Source organism: Myiozetetes cayanensis, unplaced genomic scaffold (assembly GCF_022539395.1).
Source record: "Myiozetetes cayanensis isolate MyiCay16 unplaced genomic scaffold, myiCay2020 scf3, whole genome shotgun sequence".
NCBI lineage: Eukaryota > Metazoa > Chordata > Aves > Passeriformes > Tyrannidae > Myiozetetes > Myiozetetes cayanensis.
The window spans coordinates 73162866-73178969 of record NW_026087521.1 but is presented as its reverse complement, the minus strand read 5'-3'; the positions used below and the strand labels follow the sequence as shown (position 1 = coordinate 73178969).

The 16104-nt window shown below is 52.0% G+C and overlaps 1 protein-coding gene across 1 annotated transcript in view; it reads right to left on the bottom strand.

Annotated features, from left to right (window-relative positions):
* Nucleotides 1-10917, bottom strand: part of CCND2 (cyclin D2) — a 29549-nt gene extending 18632 nt beyond the window's left edge. Inside the window, exons 1-3 of the mRNA XM_050324600.1 lie at nucleotides 10481-10917; nucleotides 8827-9042; nucleotides 5904-6063 (exon numbers count right to left, since the gene is read on the bottom strand). Coding sequence (XP_050180557.1) covers nucleotides 5904-6063; nucleotides 8827-9042; nucleotides 10481-10675 — 571 coding nt within the window. The 5' untranslated portion in view covers nucleotides 10676-10917. The remainder of the gene's footprint in view (nucleotides 1-5903; nucleotides 6064-8826; nucleotides 9043-10480) is intronic.
* Between the last annotated feature and the right edge of the window lie 5187 nt (nucleotides 10918-16104).

Sequence of the window (16104 nt, the reverse complement as noted above, 5' to 3'; positions counted from 1 at the left end):
AGCGTCACCTGTTTCCTAAAGGACCTTAAAAACAAGGGACCAAACACCCAGGCTGAACACGCTTGCTGTGTCAAAGCCAGGTGGGGGAACTCTATATTCTTACAGCGACCCTGGTGGCTGCTCTGGCTGCTGGTTGTTTCTTTGACCAGCCTGTTTTCAATCTCTGTGGTTTGACAGAGGTTAATTTTCAGAGTTGCAACTACAGAATTGGAAACTGTTGTCTTAAGGGAGGTAAGGGAGAAAAAAAAGACAGAAAACAAGGGTGTGTTACCTCCATCGGGAGAACAGGCATTCATACACCAATTTTTAAACCCATCTACAGATCATGGCCACAACCAGCCTCAAACTTCACCCAACCAATGACTGTACTGTGGAGACAAGATATTTAACTATCTAAGCTTAAAAGAAAGGTCTAAGGGAAACAATGGAAGCAGTGAATTTAATTCTTGCCTGCTTTGATCCAAATGCACTTCCAGCGTTCCAGTCTATGTAATATGAGCAGCCACCACAATATGCTCATTAGCTGATTGTAGATACTACTTCTGAGCAACTCTTTGCACTGATTATTATTTTCCCTTATTCTACACTGTCCTTAGGGAAGCTCAACCAAGGATCAGGATGATGTTAGTGCTCAAAGCACCCAAAGGTCAGACCTGCAGCTGGTAGGAAAGAGGGCAACATATCTGGCAGTTCTGAAATAATGCCAGCTTGTCTCAGCACAGGCTCTCTTGCTTCATTTTCTTCCACCTCATCTTCCCAGACTTGACTGGTCATGAAACATTCCCCAGGCCCTGACTGCTTGCTGATGGCAATTCCTTGGTTCTTGTGGTTCCATTTGTCTGGAAGGCTCAATATACTGATATGAGCTGCCCCTCCCTGGAACAACCAAGAGCCTTCCTTTGTACAGCAATAAATTCATCTGGATTGTTCTTCCCTCTGCCACGCAAGAATATGAGTATTTGTGCAAGCACTGCCCCTTTGCAACATGCATTTCATTTCCAGAGAGATTAATTCACACAATGAAGCCCCTGCAGACTTCTTTCTTTCCCTCTGCAAAGAACGAGTCCCAAATAAAACTCGTACCACGCACCCGGGACAGAGCCCAGGAGCTCCCAGTGGCTGAGAAGGTGATGCACAGCAGGCTTGCCCAGCAGGAGTCCTGGGGACCAAACATGCCTCTTCGTGTTACAGAGCATTCTGTGTGGTTACCTCCAGATCACTGCGAGGGCTGTGGGCCTCGTCCTGCAGCCTCTGCTCGGACAACACCCCCACTGACTTCCACAGCACTTCTGTGAAGGACACAGGATTTGGCCCAGAAGTTAAAGAAAAGGCTTCTCAGCTTTCAGGTGCAGATGATTAATGTCCCAGAGACAGTGGGCAGAGGTTTGGCACACTGTACAGAACTGACTTCAAGCTGAAATTTTCCTACCCTTTCTTAGTCCCTTCACTGACACAGGCTCTGAAAGCTCCTGGTCTGAGGTGCTGCACTGCATCCACGATGGGAACATCCTACCTGCTGCAGAACTCAGAGAACAGACCATGCAAAGGGTCCACTCCAGGCTTTGACATAAGCTGCCTTCTGTCCCTGCAAGTCTGCAAAGATTTTTCCTTCCAAGTTTTGCACAGCACTCAACTAAAACCCTGCAAAGCTCCTCACTGAGATGAGTCTCTCCATCACACCTCGTGCTCAGAAACAGGCAGCTCTTCTCCCTGAAAGCCTGTCCTTCCCCAAAACCCGTCAGCCCTTACAGGCCCTCACACAGACAGGGGTATCCTGCACCAAACCAGCGCATGTGCAGCCTCCAAGAAGAGAGTGGAACCCCAGGAAGCAGCTGTGCATCTGTGACTCTGGGCAGGATGGCAGAAAAAGAAATGAAGGGCACTCTGAAGTCAACGAAACAGTGTGTGGTTCTCTCTTCAGCAGCAGTGTGGCATGTTCCACACACCCCCCTGTTCACCACTGCCCTCTCCCACTCCTCTAGGAGTGATTCCTGGCTTGGAGCACAGCACAGGCACACGGACAACCCCTGAGAAAACACTTCCAAACTGTGGAGTGCTGTGCAAAGAGGCAGAGGGGGAATGAAGGGTGAAAAGCAACAGACAGATGGAGGTGTGGGCAAAGTGGAAAAGCAACACGATCCCAGTGAGCAGAGAAGGACATCTCCATAGGGCTTACAGATAAACAGGATGCTCCCACGCTGAAGCCTCACAGGATCACAGGATCACAGAATTGTTAGGGTTAGAATGGACCTTTGGAGATCATCCAGTCCAACCCCCTGCCAAGGCAGGGTCACCTGGGGCAGGTGACACAGGAATGTGTCCAGGTGGGGTTGGAACACCTCCAAAGAGAATGACTCCATTACAATCCCAGGCAGCTGTTCCAGGGCTCTGCCACCCTCAGTGTGAAGAAGTTCTTCCTCATGCTGAGGTGGTTGTGTTTTAGTTTATGGCTATTACTCCTCATCCTGTCACTGGGTACCATCCTCTTTGCATCCATCTTAGAGATATAAAAATCTATGGATTGATGAGATCCCCTCTCAGCCTTCTCTGCTCTGAACTAAACAGGCCCAGCTCCTGCAGTCTCTCCTTGTAAGAAAGCAGCAGCAGGCATCACGTTTGCTGAGCCACATTGTAAGGACAAAGGCTCCAAATGCAGCCTCTTAGTGCCTCTAAATTTCAGAAGCCTCCTGAGGGAGATTTTACCTTGCACAGGGAGCCACCAGTGGGAGGAGAAAACAAATGACAGGGTGACAGGTCCAGGCTATGCCAGAGCATAATGTCAATGTACACACCCTTACTGTGCAGTGAGCAAGGTGGCTGGAAGACAGCTGTCCTTAAACAAGGGCAATTCCCAGCCAGCAGATCAGCTCTCTCCCAGTACCAGCTCCCTGTTTGCACAGCCGTGGTGCTGGCAGCATCACCTGGGCTGGGGGTGGATGCTGCTTACACCCCCTTCTCATGAGACCCCTGAAACCACTGTAAGTGCAGGGCAGCAGAAGGAGAAGAGTTTTTATTCAGGGAACAAGCCTCTGTCTTGCTCAGCAGCCGTGTGTTCAGATGGGACCAAGGGCAAAGAGGGATACATTCCAGTTTCAGTCATGCTCATGTGAATCATTAATCACTGCAAGGACTGGGGAGAGGCTGTGGGTTTACATCCAGGCAGCTTGTTTCAGGAACTGGGTTCAAAATAAAGGCAGAGAAAGGGAGAGAGTGCCAAAATGGTCAAACACGACTGAGAGGAATACGCAGAAGAACTGAGTTATCATCTCCTTTTCAGGGAGTTTCAAAGGGAAAGGAGAATAGAGATGAGTATCAAACTGATCTTACACGTCCAGCAGAACACCCAGTAACTGTTCATGGTTGCTTCCCTCTCTGTTTGCTGACACAAAGTGTTGCAGGACTGAGACCACAGCCAGCTCTGTACAGGCAGGGAACACTTTGGAATTTCGGGTATAACGTTTTTGCTGGGAAATTCAAATGGAGCAGGTGCTGAAGAAGAACTCAGGCTGGAGGAACAAAAGTTCAAAATATGCCAGATTTCACACGATACACTAAAGAAAAAGTACTTGACAGCAGAGAAAGCTGTGCTGAGATGAATCAGGATTCACTGCTGTGCTCCAGACCAGAGCTGTGAGCCAGGCAGAGAGGTGAGGTCTGGGAACAGCAAAGAGTCAAACACACACGGAGGGAGCAAGGGAAGAGCCAGCCACATGTCAAAGGAGGTCATATTGCTGACAGAAGGCAAATGGGGAAATGAAACACCAGGCTTAACCCAAGCTGGTGGAGAGCAGCAGCTTTGAGGGAGAAAGAGAAAGAAGAAACAGAGCAGCCGGTGAGAGCTCTGCAACAAACAGGACAAGAAAAGGAAATGACAACTGGATCTGGAAGGAAGTCAGATGAGAAAGGGCTTTTCTTCAAAGAGTGGCAGTGAAAGGGAAACACAGTAGTAACAACATCTCTACAATGGAAATGGGGGTAGGAGTTTGCTGGTAAAACTGAGAATGTGGGAGTGAGGGCTTGGGTAAGACCTCTGCTTTCAAAAGGGCAAAGGCTTGGGGGTCCTCCTCAAAACTAAATGCCAATGCTGTGGTCTGTGCAAAATGGGATGAGAATATAAGAAAACCTACAGCCAGCACCACGGTGCCCTGATTTTTGGGAAGCTCTGTACGCAGAATTATGTCTTTTATTTGCAATAAACTCTTGACTTGCTGCCTCTTTAAACTCTGTGTAAAGGACTTCATGCACTGGAGACATATAACATGAGAGGCAGATCACATGGGGGAAACACATGAGACAACTGCATGACTGGGCTTAAAGGATGGAAAGTCTGGATCTCAGTGAAAGGACTACTAAAGCATGGAGCTAACTATCAGAGAATTCATGGAGTGGAAAGAAAACACAGACTTGGGAGGCTCTTTTGTGGCCCACGGTCTTGCAATGGTTTGGTTTTATGGAAAACTTCAAGGGCAAAGGATTACAGACCAGAATTTGACAAGTTAAAGCATAATGAAATTCTAGGGCACTCTTGAAAGAAAATGTCCTCTTGGATAAAAGAAAACAAACCAAAACACTTTTGTAGGAAGTGAAAGCAACACAGGAGAGGGAAGATTGGCCTGGTTTGGAAGAGCACACGCAGGGGCGTTGGAGGCTGATGGTGGTGTGAGGATCCAGGGAAATGTCCGCGGGAAAGGCACTGTGAATGAATCACGAGTCAGGGGAGGGGGCAGAGAAAGAAGTCAAAGCTGATCAAACATATTAATGCTGAAGTATAAAGCTGATTAGTCTGAAATGGCTGATCAATAACCAGGGGTGATCCTGCAGAATCTGAGTGATATTTCTATCGAGCCCTGTGGCCTTTTGTCTGGAAAGGATCATGGAGCAGAGGGAAAAGAAGGGAAAGTTTGAGCATCCTGGTAACCAGAAGATCAATCACCCTAACACAGCTCACACACAGTTCTCTAAAACTGACCAGCAGGGGCAGGAAAAACAGGCCTACATCGTAAAAGCACTCACTACATCTTAAATAGCAAGAAGCAGCAGCAGACAGTCAAACCCAAAAGCTGCACCCAGTCTTCCTTTCCTCTCTGCAAACACAGAAGCAGAACAGTTGCTATCACAAAGGACTAGGTATGTCAAGCTACTGAACTCAAACTCTGGAAAGCACTGCATGCTGTCTGTATGTTCCAGGTCTGGCTTCCAAAAAATGGTCTTACCGTTAACTCTTTGGATGAAAATTAAGAGCACACTTATTTTCTAAAATTCACTGAGGGAAAAAAAGCCCAGCAACAAAAAAACCCAAACAAACAAACAAACAAAAACTGCTTCTGCAGACAGGTATAAATTAAAAAGCCGCCTTTTCCACAGAAGCAACTATCAAAAGTCATTATCTTCTGAATTGTCATTCCCTATGTTTCAGGGATGTAATATCATATTCCCTGTGTTTCAGGGTAATATCACACACGCTAAATGATGATTTTTACCTTTTATCTGGACAGAGTCCAGTTAGTGAAAAATTTAAGAACACATGCATGCAATGCATTAGCCTAATACATTTTGGGCTAATGTACTGTAACAGCTTCCAGTATTTTGGCTGTCCCACACCTGTCCTTACAAACAATCTTTAAAATAATCAGTGACTGGGCAAGGCAGGGAACACTGTGGTCTAACCCAGCCTTACAGACTTCACTGCACAGGCACTGCAGGAGCAGGACTGCAATTGCACCACAGCTCCCCACTGCAGGAATTCTGGTTTTACACAGAAAAGGGGGGCCTGATTGCCAGCAGTCCCGTGGGATTCAGCAGCTGCTCCCACACTGTGTACGGATGGAGCTGATGGTGGCACCACCAGTAACAAACCTGCCCTTTCAGCTTCACAGCAGGCACCCAGAGCCCCTCAGCCCTACCTGTTGCACAAAGGGCAATGAAGGTCTGTGCATGCTTCCGGATCAAAAGCAACTTGTCTTTAGGGAGGGGCACCTTCCTTAGGATGTGCTCGATGAAATCGTGGGGGGTGACGGCTGCAAGGTTCCACTTCAACTTCCCCAGCACCACCAGCTCCCATTCCTGCAGGAGGAGGATGGGAAGAAGAGAAGAAGAGCCATAAGCAATCCTTAAAAAAAACCCCCCACACCTTACTTCACTTATTTCTCTGATTATAATTTTATCACTGCTAAGTTGGTTTTGCTCAAACCATTTTTTTCCATACGCCTCTACTGCTTTGAAGTTGTTGACTTTATATTCTTTTTTTTCTTTAAACACCAGAAATGTCAAGCTCTACTGAAAATAATGAGACCTGGCAGCTCCTGCCAAGGTTTTACTTTTTTTTTTTGCATCCAGTGCTGAATGCCCACCCAGAAAGTTTAGCCTGCAACTAGATATTGCCAAGGTCACTGTGGTCCTTTCCTAGTAACTTCTTTTAAATGGCTATAGTCCTTTCTTTATAGCCATTTAAAGCCCTAGGGATAGCCATGCACAAAAATAACCTAGATATACATTCCTTTTTTCTTTTTCAAAACTGGGGAAGTCAGCTTGATGGCATTCCCTCCCAAAACTGTATTCAAAATGTCCTGCAGATGAATCTGATGGTGCTTAAGACTACTCCAAGGCAAGCTTTGCAGGAAGGCAACGCACACAACACAGCCAAGAAGTGGCCTGTGTAAACTGCCTGCCAGTAAATCATGCAGGATCCATTCCCACGTTCTCTGCACACCCAAAACTCCCAGTGAAACCGAAGGAAAACACTGGGTGTGTGTGTAACTCCTGGTCATTCCCCACCACAGGATTCCACGTGGAAATGGCGCCCCGACCACCAGATCCAGCCACAGGGCTTCGAGCAGGGCTGGACCCAAACTAAAAACCGAGTTTTGAGCACCTTTCAGTGCCCCACACAGCGAACAAAAGCTCAGGCCTCCCGACTCGCTGGCTGTCTCATCCACCAGCTCTCTGCCGCTCCCCGAATCCCACGCACTGATCCCTGCGTCCCGAGGATGCGGGATCCCCACGGAGCCCGGCCTGGCGGGGCAGCCCCAGCTGAGCTCGTGGAGCTGGCAGGCTGAAAAGCAAGTCCTTTAACTTTGCAGCCGAGGAGACGTCAACCGGCGTTGCCGAGAAACCATAAACATGGACCCCACAATGCCATTTCTGCAGCCGTTTCCCTGAATAGATGCCCACTTTAACTTCCCTACGGACATTCCTACTGGATTATGACAGAGCCCTCCACAGCCTGAGAAGTCTCACATCCACACGTATGCAAAAGGCCACAAAAAGCAGGTGGGGATTCTTTTTTTCCCCTTCCTCAAGAAAACCTGTAAAATGTTTGAACGTAACGGCAATTACGTGGACTAAAGACTGCTCTTCCCAATATTTCTGATGTGACACGGGACAGTAAACCTAAAGGACTGAATACAGGGAAGCACTTCAAACACGTGCCTAAATCTACATGGCTACAATCCTACAAAGTAATAGGGACATCATTCTGCATCTTCTCCTCTGGGCACCACAGCACTTCCCCTGACAGCCCATCCTACCAAGGGGACAACTCCTGTCCATGAGTGTGCAGCCTTTGCAGGGCAAGGCTCTTCACTCTGAGGAAGCACAAGCTCCCAGCCCCTCCCCAGGGGGAATTCCCAGTGATTCAGAGGAGAAATTCTCCTGGGATTCGGATGGCCATGTGAATCTCTTTAAATTCTCAGTGATTCACAGGAGAAATTCTCCTGGGATTTGGATGGATGGCTACTTGCATCTCTCTGATAGAGCATCCATGTCACCAAGGAACTCCTGTGCATGCCCCGCACCACCAGGTAAATGTTATTCTCTTCAACAATTACTAGTTATTCCCTTCAATAATTATCAGTTTGTCTGGGCTGAGCCCTCCCTGGAGAAGCATCAGGCACAGGGCGGTTTAACCAACACGGGATGGGCCAGGCTGGGAGGGACCACAGTGGGGCATCTGGTGCCACCTCCCTGCTCCAGCAGGTCCATCCCAGAGCACATGGCACAGGACCGCCTCCAGAGGGTTCTGGAATATCCCCTGTGAGGGAGACTCCACACCCTCACTGGGCAATCTCTTCCAGTGCTCAGGAGCAAAGTTCTTGCTCACGTTCAGGTGGAACCTCCCGGGCATCAGTTCCTGCCCGCGGTCTCTTGTCCCACTGCGGGCAGAGCCCGCTCCACCCTCTCTGGGGATGACATTCATGCACACACGTGTGTCACCTGCCTGGGGACAGCGCTCGGGGCAGCGGGGCCGGCCGTTCCCACGTCCATCCCGAGGCGGATCCCCCCCGGAATTCCTGCGGGAGCCGCCCCCGCGCGCTCCCGGCACGGCCGCGTGGCTGCCGCCAGGGGGCGCTGCCCGCCCCGCGCACGTGCGCCCGGCGAGGTGTCCCAAGGGACACCCAAGGGACACCCAAGGGACACCCCGGACACCCCCGGACACCCCCGGACACCCCCGGACACCCCGGGACACCCCGGGATACCCCCGCCAACCTCAGCACCCCCACGGCAACCCCGCCAACCACAGGGCTCCCCGCACGAGGCGGGGAGCGGGTGGGAGCGCCGCATGGCACGGCCACTCCGAGGACAGGGATGTCCCCGTGTGTGTGTGTGTGTGTGTCCCCCCCCCGTCACTCTGGTTGACACCCCCTCACCCCATTCCCCCGAGTGTTGTAGTGCTTTCTGGCCATTCAGAAACCTGGGAAAAGCGTGTTTTTTAAAAAGAAAAAAAAAAAAAAAAAGGAGGGGGTGGGTGGCAAGAAGTGATGGGTGCCAGCCAAGGGCAGGGAGGCGACGCCGGCGCTGCCGAAGAAGAAGGACAAGGGGGCTGCTTACCAGCAGCTCTTGGGGTTTGATGGAATTGTCCGTGTATATGCACAGCTTCTCGGCTGTGAGGGGGATTGTCTCTTTCAGCTTGGAGGCCAGGAACATGCACACTGCCCCCAGCAGCTGCAGATGGCACTTCCGAGTGGGCACCACAGCTAAGAATCTGTCCAAGTAATTCATGGCCAGAGGGAAAACTTCTTCTTCGCACTTCTGCTCTTCGCAGACCTGCAGGCGAGGAGCGCGGGGAGGGATGGATGGGGTCGGAAGGGGGGGGTGGGGGGCATAGAAAGGGTCGGAAGAGAGAAAAGAGACAAGAAGGAAAAAATAAATAAATGAGTGAACCCACGAAACAAGCCCACTGCCTTCCCTTGCTTTGCCTCCTGCTATTTTTGTTTCCCGGGGAGCTAAATTTTGGGGGAGGGGGAGATCTCTGGAGAGGCTGGGAAGGCTGTCAATCGGCTTTCACATTCCTTTAGTTCATTCAGTAAGAAATGAATTCAAGACACTGTGTGGGAGAGCCGAAAAGCCCCATCCAGCAGCAAGCGAGCAGCCTCCGACTTTTTTTTTTTTTTTTTTTTTTGCGACCCAATTTTTTCCCTTTTTTTATTTCGTCATATTTTCAAAAAATCGATAAAAAATATCAAAACATCCCCAGGGGTCCCGGTTTTGGGGCCGGCGGCATCCCGGGACGTTCCCCTATCGTTTCCGACAATTGCAAAAATTCCCCCGCGTGTTGTCCCCCGGCCCCGCGCCCCCGATCCCGCGGTGGGGGGGAAAGGACGGGAGAGACACAGCGAGGGCGAGGTGGGGTGGGGAGAGCCCGAGCCGCCTGGATCCTTTTAGCGCAGGGAGCGAGGGGCGAAATTCTTTCAAAAATTCACCAAAAATCGGCGCCGCGGAGAAAAGCGACAAATCTCACACGAAAACCAAGCGGGGAGCCTGGTCTTTACGACCCGCGGGGTCTGGACGGGGAAAGGTGCCCCCCGAAGGAGATGCCATGGGGCAAAGGATGGGTGGCGGGGCTGCGGGGCTCCGGGCCCGCGGCAGCACCGGGGCGAGCGGGGGGCTCGGCGCCCGCCCGACGGGACCCCGACAGCACGGGGGTCCCGCTCCGCGGGGCCCGGGGGGGCATTCCCGACCCCCTGGGAGAGGAAAGGGGGGGAAGCCGGGCTCGGCGGCGGCGAGCGGAGCCCGCATGCAGCGCAACATGGCGAGGAGCAGGCACGTCCTCCCCAGTGCATACGTGGGCACCGAAGCCTCGCCGGGCAGAGCGCGGGGGGCACCCCCCGACCCTCGCCCTGCCCCGGGCGCAGCTCGCTTTTCCCAGGAATGCCTCGAACTCAAGCGCTCCCGGAGGCGGCTTTGCTTTTTAATTGCAAATGACTTTTCCAACTCACCCACCGCCACCGCCACCCCCCCATCCCCAGCACGCCGCGTTTCCTCCCCTCTCCTGCACCCGCTCCACGGAGCCCCCCGGAAGGGGCGACTTCCCCCGCGGGCTGCCCGTGCCCCCCGCGCCCCTTCCCGCACCGGGGGAGCTCAGGAAGCGGGGGGGAAGGAAGAAGAAGGAACCCCACGGCGGGCGGAGGGGCGAGGGGGCTGCAGGGGGAGAGGGGACGGGGCCGCTCTGCCTCCCCCCACATCGCTCCCAGGGTGTACAAACCTCCAGCATCCAAGTGGCCACCATCCTCCTCATGAAGGGCTGGATGTCCTTCTGGACGCACTTGAAGTAGGAGCACTGGGGCAGATATCTCTCCTCTATGGTTAGTAAGTTGTGCAAAACGCGGTCATCGTAGAGCAAGTTCGGGTCGGGCAGAGCTCTCCTCATGGGATCCACCTCGCAGCACAGCAGCTCCATGTTTCCAAAGAGATCTCCCTCTTTCTCTGATGGGAAAGGTTTTTTTTCTTTTTTCTTTTTTTTTTCCCTTTTTTTTTTTTTCTTTTTTGGAGGGGGGGGAAAGGGGTGGGGAAAGGAGAGGGGTAAAGGAGGAGGGGTAGGTGGGTGGGAGGAAGACAGGGTAGGTGGGTGGGAGGAGACAGGGCTTTCCAGCTCGCTCCTGCCTCCCTTGAAACTTGTCTCTCCCTCTCTCTTGATTTCTAGCCTAAAGTTGAAGCGAAGTGACGCAACTCGGCAGGGCAGGCAGTTCTCTCTCTCTTGTTATTATGGAGAACAGCAGCTGGTCAGACGTAACATCAAACGCTTTTTTTTTTTTTTTCCCCTCTCTATAAGCTAACAAGGAACGAGGAGGCCCTCGTATAGGGACACACACACACACACGAATGACAGCTTCTCTTTTTCTTCCTTCCAGCAACCAAATTAAATGCGCTCCACACTTTTCCTTCTGCGGGAGCCCGTCCCAATCTATTCCCTCTCATGGCGAGGAACTGTGGGGCTCCCGTGGGTACCCAGAGGGATGGTGGGGGCGAAGTATTGAAACGTCCTGGCATAGCGGGGTGCCCGTCTCGCCCTCCCCGCTCCGACACCTCCTTAATCTGCAGCCGGAGGGGGGACAGGACCCATAAAACCAACCAAACAAAAAACCCCAAAGCAAAACAAAACCCCAACAAACGAAACAAACAAAAACACTGTTTGAGGGGTGGGGGTTCCGTGGCGCCTTTTAGGGTGCAATCTAACCACCACCGCTCTGCTTCCTGCGGCACACGGACGTGTTTCGAGCACGCGAACCGCCTTAGCGCTGCATGGCCACACTGATATAACTTTCTAGGAAACCCAGCGGAGGAGGGAGGGAGGGAGGAGGGAGAAAGGTTGGCTGGGGGAGCGGAGGGGGAGGTGAGAGGGGTTATGTCCCGCACCGGGTGACTTCCACCCTGCTCGCACTCGGTCGGAGCTGCAAAATGTGTCAGCTCCGCGGAGTCTCCGGCGGCTGCCCCGGAGCGGAGGCTCCCGAAGGGGAAAAAGCGCTGCCCGGGCGTGCGGGGTCCCCGCAGCGGCCGCCCCGCGGCCCCCGCCCCTGGGCGGCACGGAGGGTGGGCTGGCTGAGCTGGAAGGGAGGCGGGGGGGGCCGGCAGACACCGAAATACCGCCTTAAAAGTGCGAGGGGGGGGAGTTTGGGGCGCCGCTTCCCCTCCCGCTATTTGCATAGCCAATGGCTCTGGGGCTCTCGCCGCTGCGCGCTGATTGTTACCGGGCAGATTATATTTTAAGGAGGCGTGATGCCCCGGCGTCGGTGGCAAGCTCCGGAGGGATGGGGAAGAGGGGCAGCCCCCTCACCTGGATGCGCGTCCCGGTCCCGGCAGCCGCGCCGGGGGGCAAACGGGGCGAGCGGCCGTGGATGCCCGCGAGTGGGCACACTTGCCCCCTCCCACGCCAGCCCTTGCCCCTCCGCATCCAAGAGGATGGGAGGGGTGGGACCGGCTTTACCGACTCCCGTCGGACTCAAGCGGCGAGGCTTCCTTGGCACAAACCGGCTGGGACGCCCGTCGGAGCAAAGGGCTCCTTGGCCACCAAAAAAAGCCCAGCGGGAGTGCGGTCCGCCCTCCTCCCGCCGCCCCCAACCCCCGATAAAGCCGGGACGGGTCGAGTAGCAGCATCTTCCCGCAGAATCGTCCCCGCCGCCCCCTCGTCCCGTCCGCGAAAGGCCGGGAGCCGCCGGGCACCGTGTGTGGCCCCTCGCAGCCGCACCCCCCGAGCCGCGGGCTTACCGGGGGCGCAATCGGGCTGAGCTTTGCCTGGCAAGGCTCGCGTTTTCGGGAGGGCGAAGGAAGGGAGCGCGGAGGGGGCACCCCCCTGCCGTCCGTCGAGGGCGGTGAGCGGGGACCCGCCGCGCTCCGCAATGAAAGGCTCTTTAACTTCCACCATTCATTTCCCCTTCCTGGCTACTCCTGTGAACAGGGAGCGTGTTGTGTCAGCGCACGTTTTCCTTCTCCAAACTTAAATTCATAAGCGCTCCCGTCTGGCTTTGTAGCCCGACAATGCAGCGATTGTGATTTATGTGGGTTTCGGGGCGGGGGGGGAGAGGACAACGGGTGTCCTAATTGTCCGGCACCGACTTTCCGAAGTGGGGTGATGTCTGGGGCACGGCGGGGAAGGGATGCGGGGGGCACCCCCGCACCCCGCGATGGGGCGGCAGCCGGGGGAGCCGCCAAGGGCCACCTCGCTGTGTGTGTGTGCACGGCGGGGGTGTCCCGTCAGGAAACAGAAAACACCCGCCCTATATCAATAAGTGGAAGCGTGCCAGCTCCGCACGAGGAGGTGCCGTCGATCTGCGGGGGGGAAGAAAAAAAAAAAAAAAAAAAAGAAAAGACAAACTCTTTCCTCCGGTGCGACAGCTTTTATATGCGCGGTGCCCGTTTCCAGCGGGGAAACACCGGCCCTGGGAAGCGCGGCTGTGCCCGAGATGCCCCTTTCGCCTTGCCCCCGTGCCCACGGGCGCTGCCGCACGCGTTGGGAGGCAGCAGATGTTTTAACAGCCTCCGTGTAGAGATTACCGAGTGCCATATGTTAAATACCACCCTTCCTCCGGAAAAAACAACAACAACAACAAAAAAAAACCCCCAAAAACTCAACCCCAAACAAACAAAAAATAAAGCAAAAATAATAAAAATAATTAAAAACAACAAATAAACCCCCCTTTCCGCATTCGCTGCCCTTCTTTTGCTGAGCTGCTTCAACCATTTAAAAGCACAAATGATTAAATGAAGCATCCCCGGGGTGTGCGCAGCCCCGCAAGGGCGCTCCCGCGGGAGAACCGCACTCCCGGGAAATCCGCGCTCCCGGGACATCCGCGCTCCCGGGACAGCCCCACCGCCTTCCCAGCCCCGCGGCCCCGCGGGAAAGGGGCTGTCCTGCTCCCAGACCCCACCGCAGCCGCCGGGTGGCAATGCCGCCGTCACTATTTAGGGCTTGGGACACTCCTTCAGGGCGTCCAGTCCGGTGCCGCGGCTCCTCATCATTAATCCGACATTAATCACGCAATCGGCGATATGTAATGATGCTTTATTGGGGGCAGTCCGAGAGCGTTGCAAAACTCTTGTTTGGTTATTTTTTTTTTTTTTAATAGATCCGTATTTCGTCATCGCTCCTATTTATTTAATTTCTTCTCTCTGCAAAGCCCAGAGAACCATCGTGAAGATGCTTCGGTGTTCAGGATGGGCTCAAGCCTTGCAGACCGACAGACACGTTGTGTGTGTGTGCTCCCGGCGGCCGCAGGTTTTTTGTTTGTTTAAATGAAATGAGTATCCCTTGCAGTGCTTGAAACCTGAAGGCTTGGAGTGTGAAACGTGAGAATCTGAAAGTGAAACCGACTGGAAGCCAAGAAAGAAACAGATGAACGTGTTTCCACTGTCCGAGCTGAGGAAAGCCCCGAAAGCAAACAAACACCGTGAATATTAAAATGTGCAATAGATTTGAAATAAAATTATTCCAGCATCAATCACTGGAAACAGTCTATGCTGGTAGTTTGTTTCTTGGTTTTTTTAATATATCTGATTTTTAGCTGTTCAAGGGTAAATTGCGTAATTCCGTGCCGTGCATTCAACAGGAACGACATGATAAAAATAACCTTTTATTTCCTCTGGTATTGAATGAAAGACTAGAAAATGATTTGGATACCACAGGATCTGCTGCTCATCACCCATGCGTCTTCAAGGAGTGCTTTAATTGTACAGGTGGTTTTCAACCCTAAATAACTGTGTGATGGCAGCTTTATAATTAACAGCCACTTTAGGGAACATAAGTACTGAGCAGGTGAAATAAAGCTATATTTTGGAGGGAGATTTTATGCAGGCACAACAGTTAACAACTGCATTAACTAATGAGTTCTGGTTGATCGATTGACATATTTTAAATTGCTCGCTCCTTTCTGCTTTGTGCAGTTTCTTCTTTAGCTTTTCTCATTCCTTTGCTTAAAATTCTTCAGAGCAATAATAAGAAAAACTGGGTTTGTGCAAGGAGTGCGCAAATCCACTCACATTTCTTTATTAGGCAAGATGGGAAGGGAGTCAAAAAAGAGCTACAAAAATGATCATGTACCTGGGACTCAAATTTTAGGCTGGAAGACCTGGTAAATTCATCACACTTAGCCCAAAGACACTCCCAGGTTTGACAGGAATGAGAAATTCTGGGAGATTTAGGATGGTAGAGGTGGTAGGTGATGCATTTAGGCAAACAACAGAGTGGACTTGTCAACTGCAAATTTAATCAATCCTTCAATCCCTTCTGATTCGTTTAGGGCTGTGTCTTTAAGGTTACATGAGGTTGAAACTTAAAAAAGTATATTCTGCCCACAAATCCCACTCGCAGAGCTGAAGGAGAAGTTACTGCGTGGGATTATCAGGTACATAATCCCTGTGCTGTGCTCTGGCTTTAGAATGGCTAGATCTGTGAACGTCTAGAGAACCTCTAACCTGTGGGAATGGAGCACTGCAGGATGAGGGTGAGATCCTGCAGTTTCTCCTGAAGCAAAGGAGTTGGAACTGATGAGAAATGTTCTGCCAGAGCTTTAAGCCTAGGACTGGGATTTTTCTGGCTGTACAGGACATTGGGGAAAACTGTGTGCTGCTTAACAACCCTGGTGCCACAGCCTTATCTTGCAGGGGTGCCACGTCCTGTGCAGCCAGTGCTCGCTCCTCTCCTTGGCGATAAGGCTGCTGTTCCTTCCCAGGGAGCAGGAACACAGAGCAGGTGCCTCCCACACGCCAGGAAGCCAACTGAGAGGGAAAGCTCCTGGCATTTTTTACAGGATCAGGCCCCTGGTATGCAGAACTGTACATAAACACCTTCAATTTTTTTGTGTTTGTGTCTTGTTTTGTTTTTTCCTTTCTTTTTTTTTTTCCTTGCTTTTGGAACCAATATTTGAAAGAGCAAGGACAAATTACAGGTATGAACCACTGGCATCTGTTTCACCATTAATAGTATGATGGGAGCTGAAGGTGACAATCCCTTTTTTTTTTTTTTTCCCTCCTCACTGCTTATGAATCAGCTTCCTTTTCTGCTTAAAATGACTTTGCTGTTAACCTCTCGAATTCCATCGGGTGATTTCCCTGCCCTCTGGGATGTTTGTATCACTCCTTAGTTCACGAACTTCAACATTAAATGAACAATTTTTTGTTTTTTCCTTTCCAGGCTGTTAGGAGAGATCAGTAAAAGACTCTCTGTCCCCAAACCTGCAGCTGATCTCCAATTTTTAAAGCACCTGGCTGTGACACACCTTCCCTCCTTGAAAAGTAATGCTCTGACTTTTCCTCTGTGGTCTCTCAGTGTTGATCCAGTACACGATCAAAAAACGTGGGGTTTTTTTCTCTTGCTGAAACAAACGTGGAGCTTCA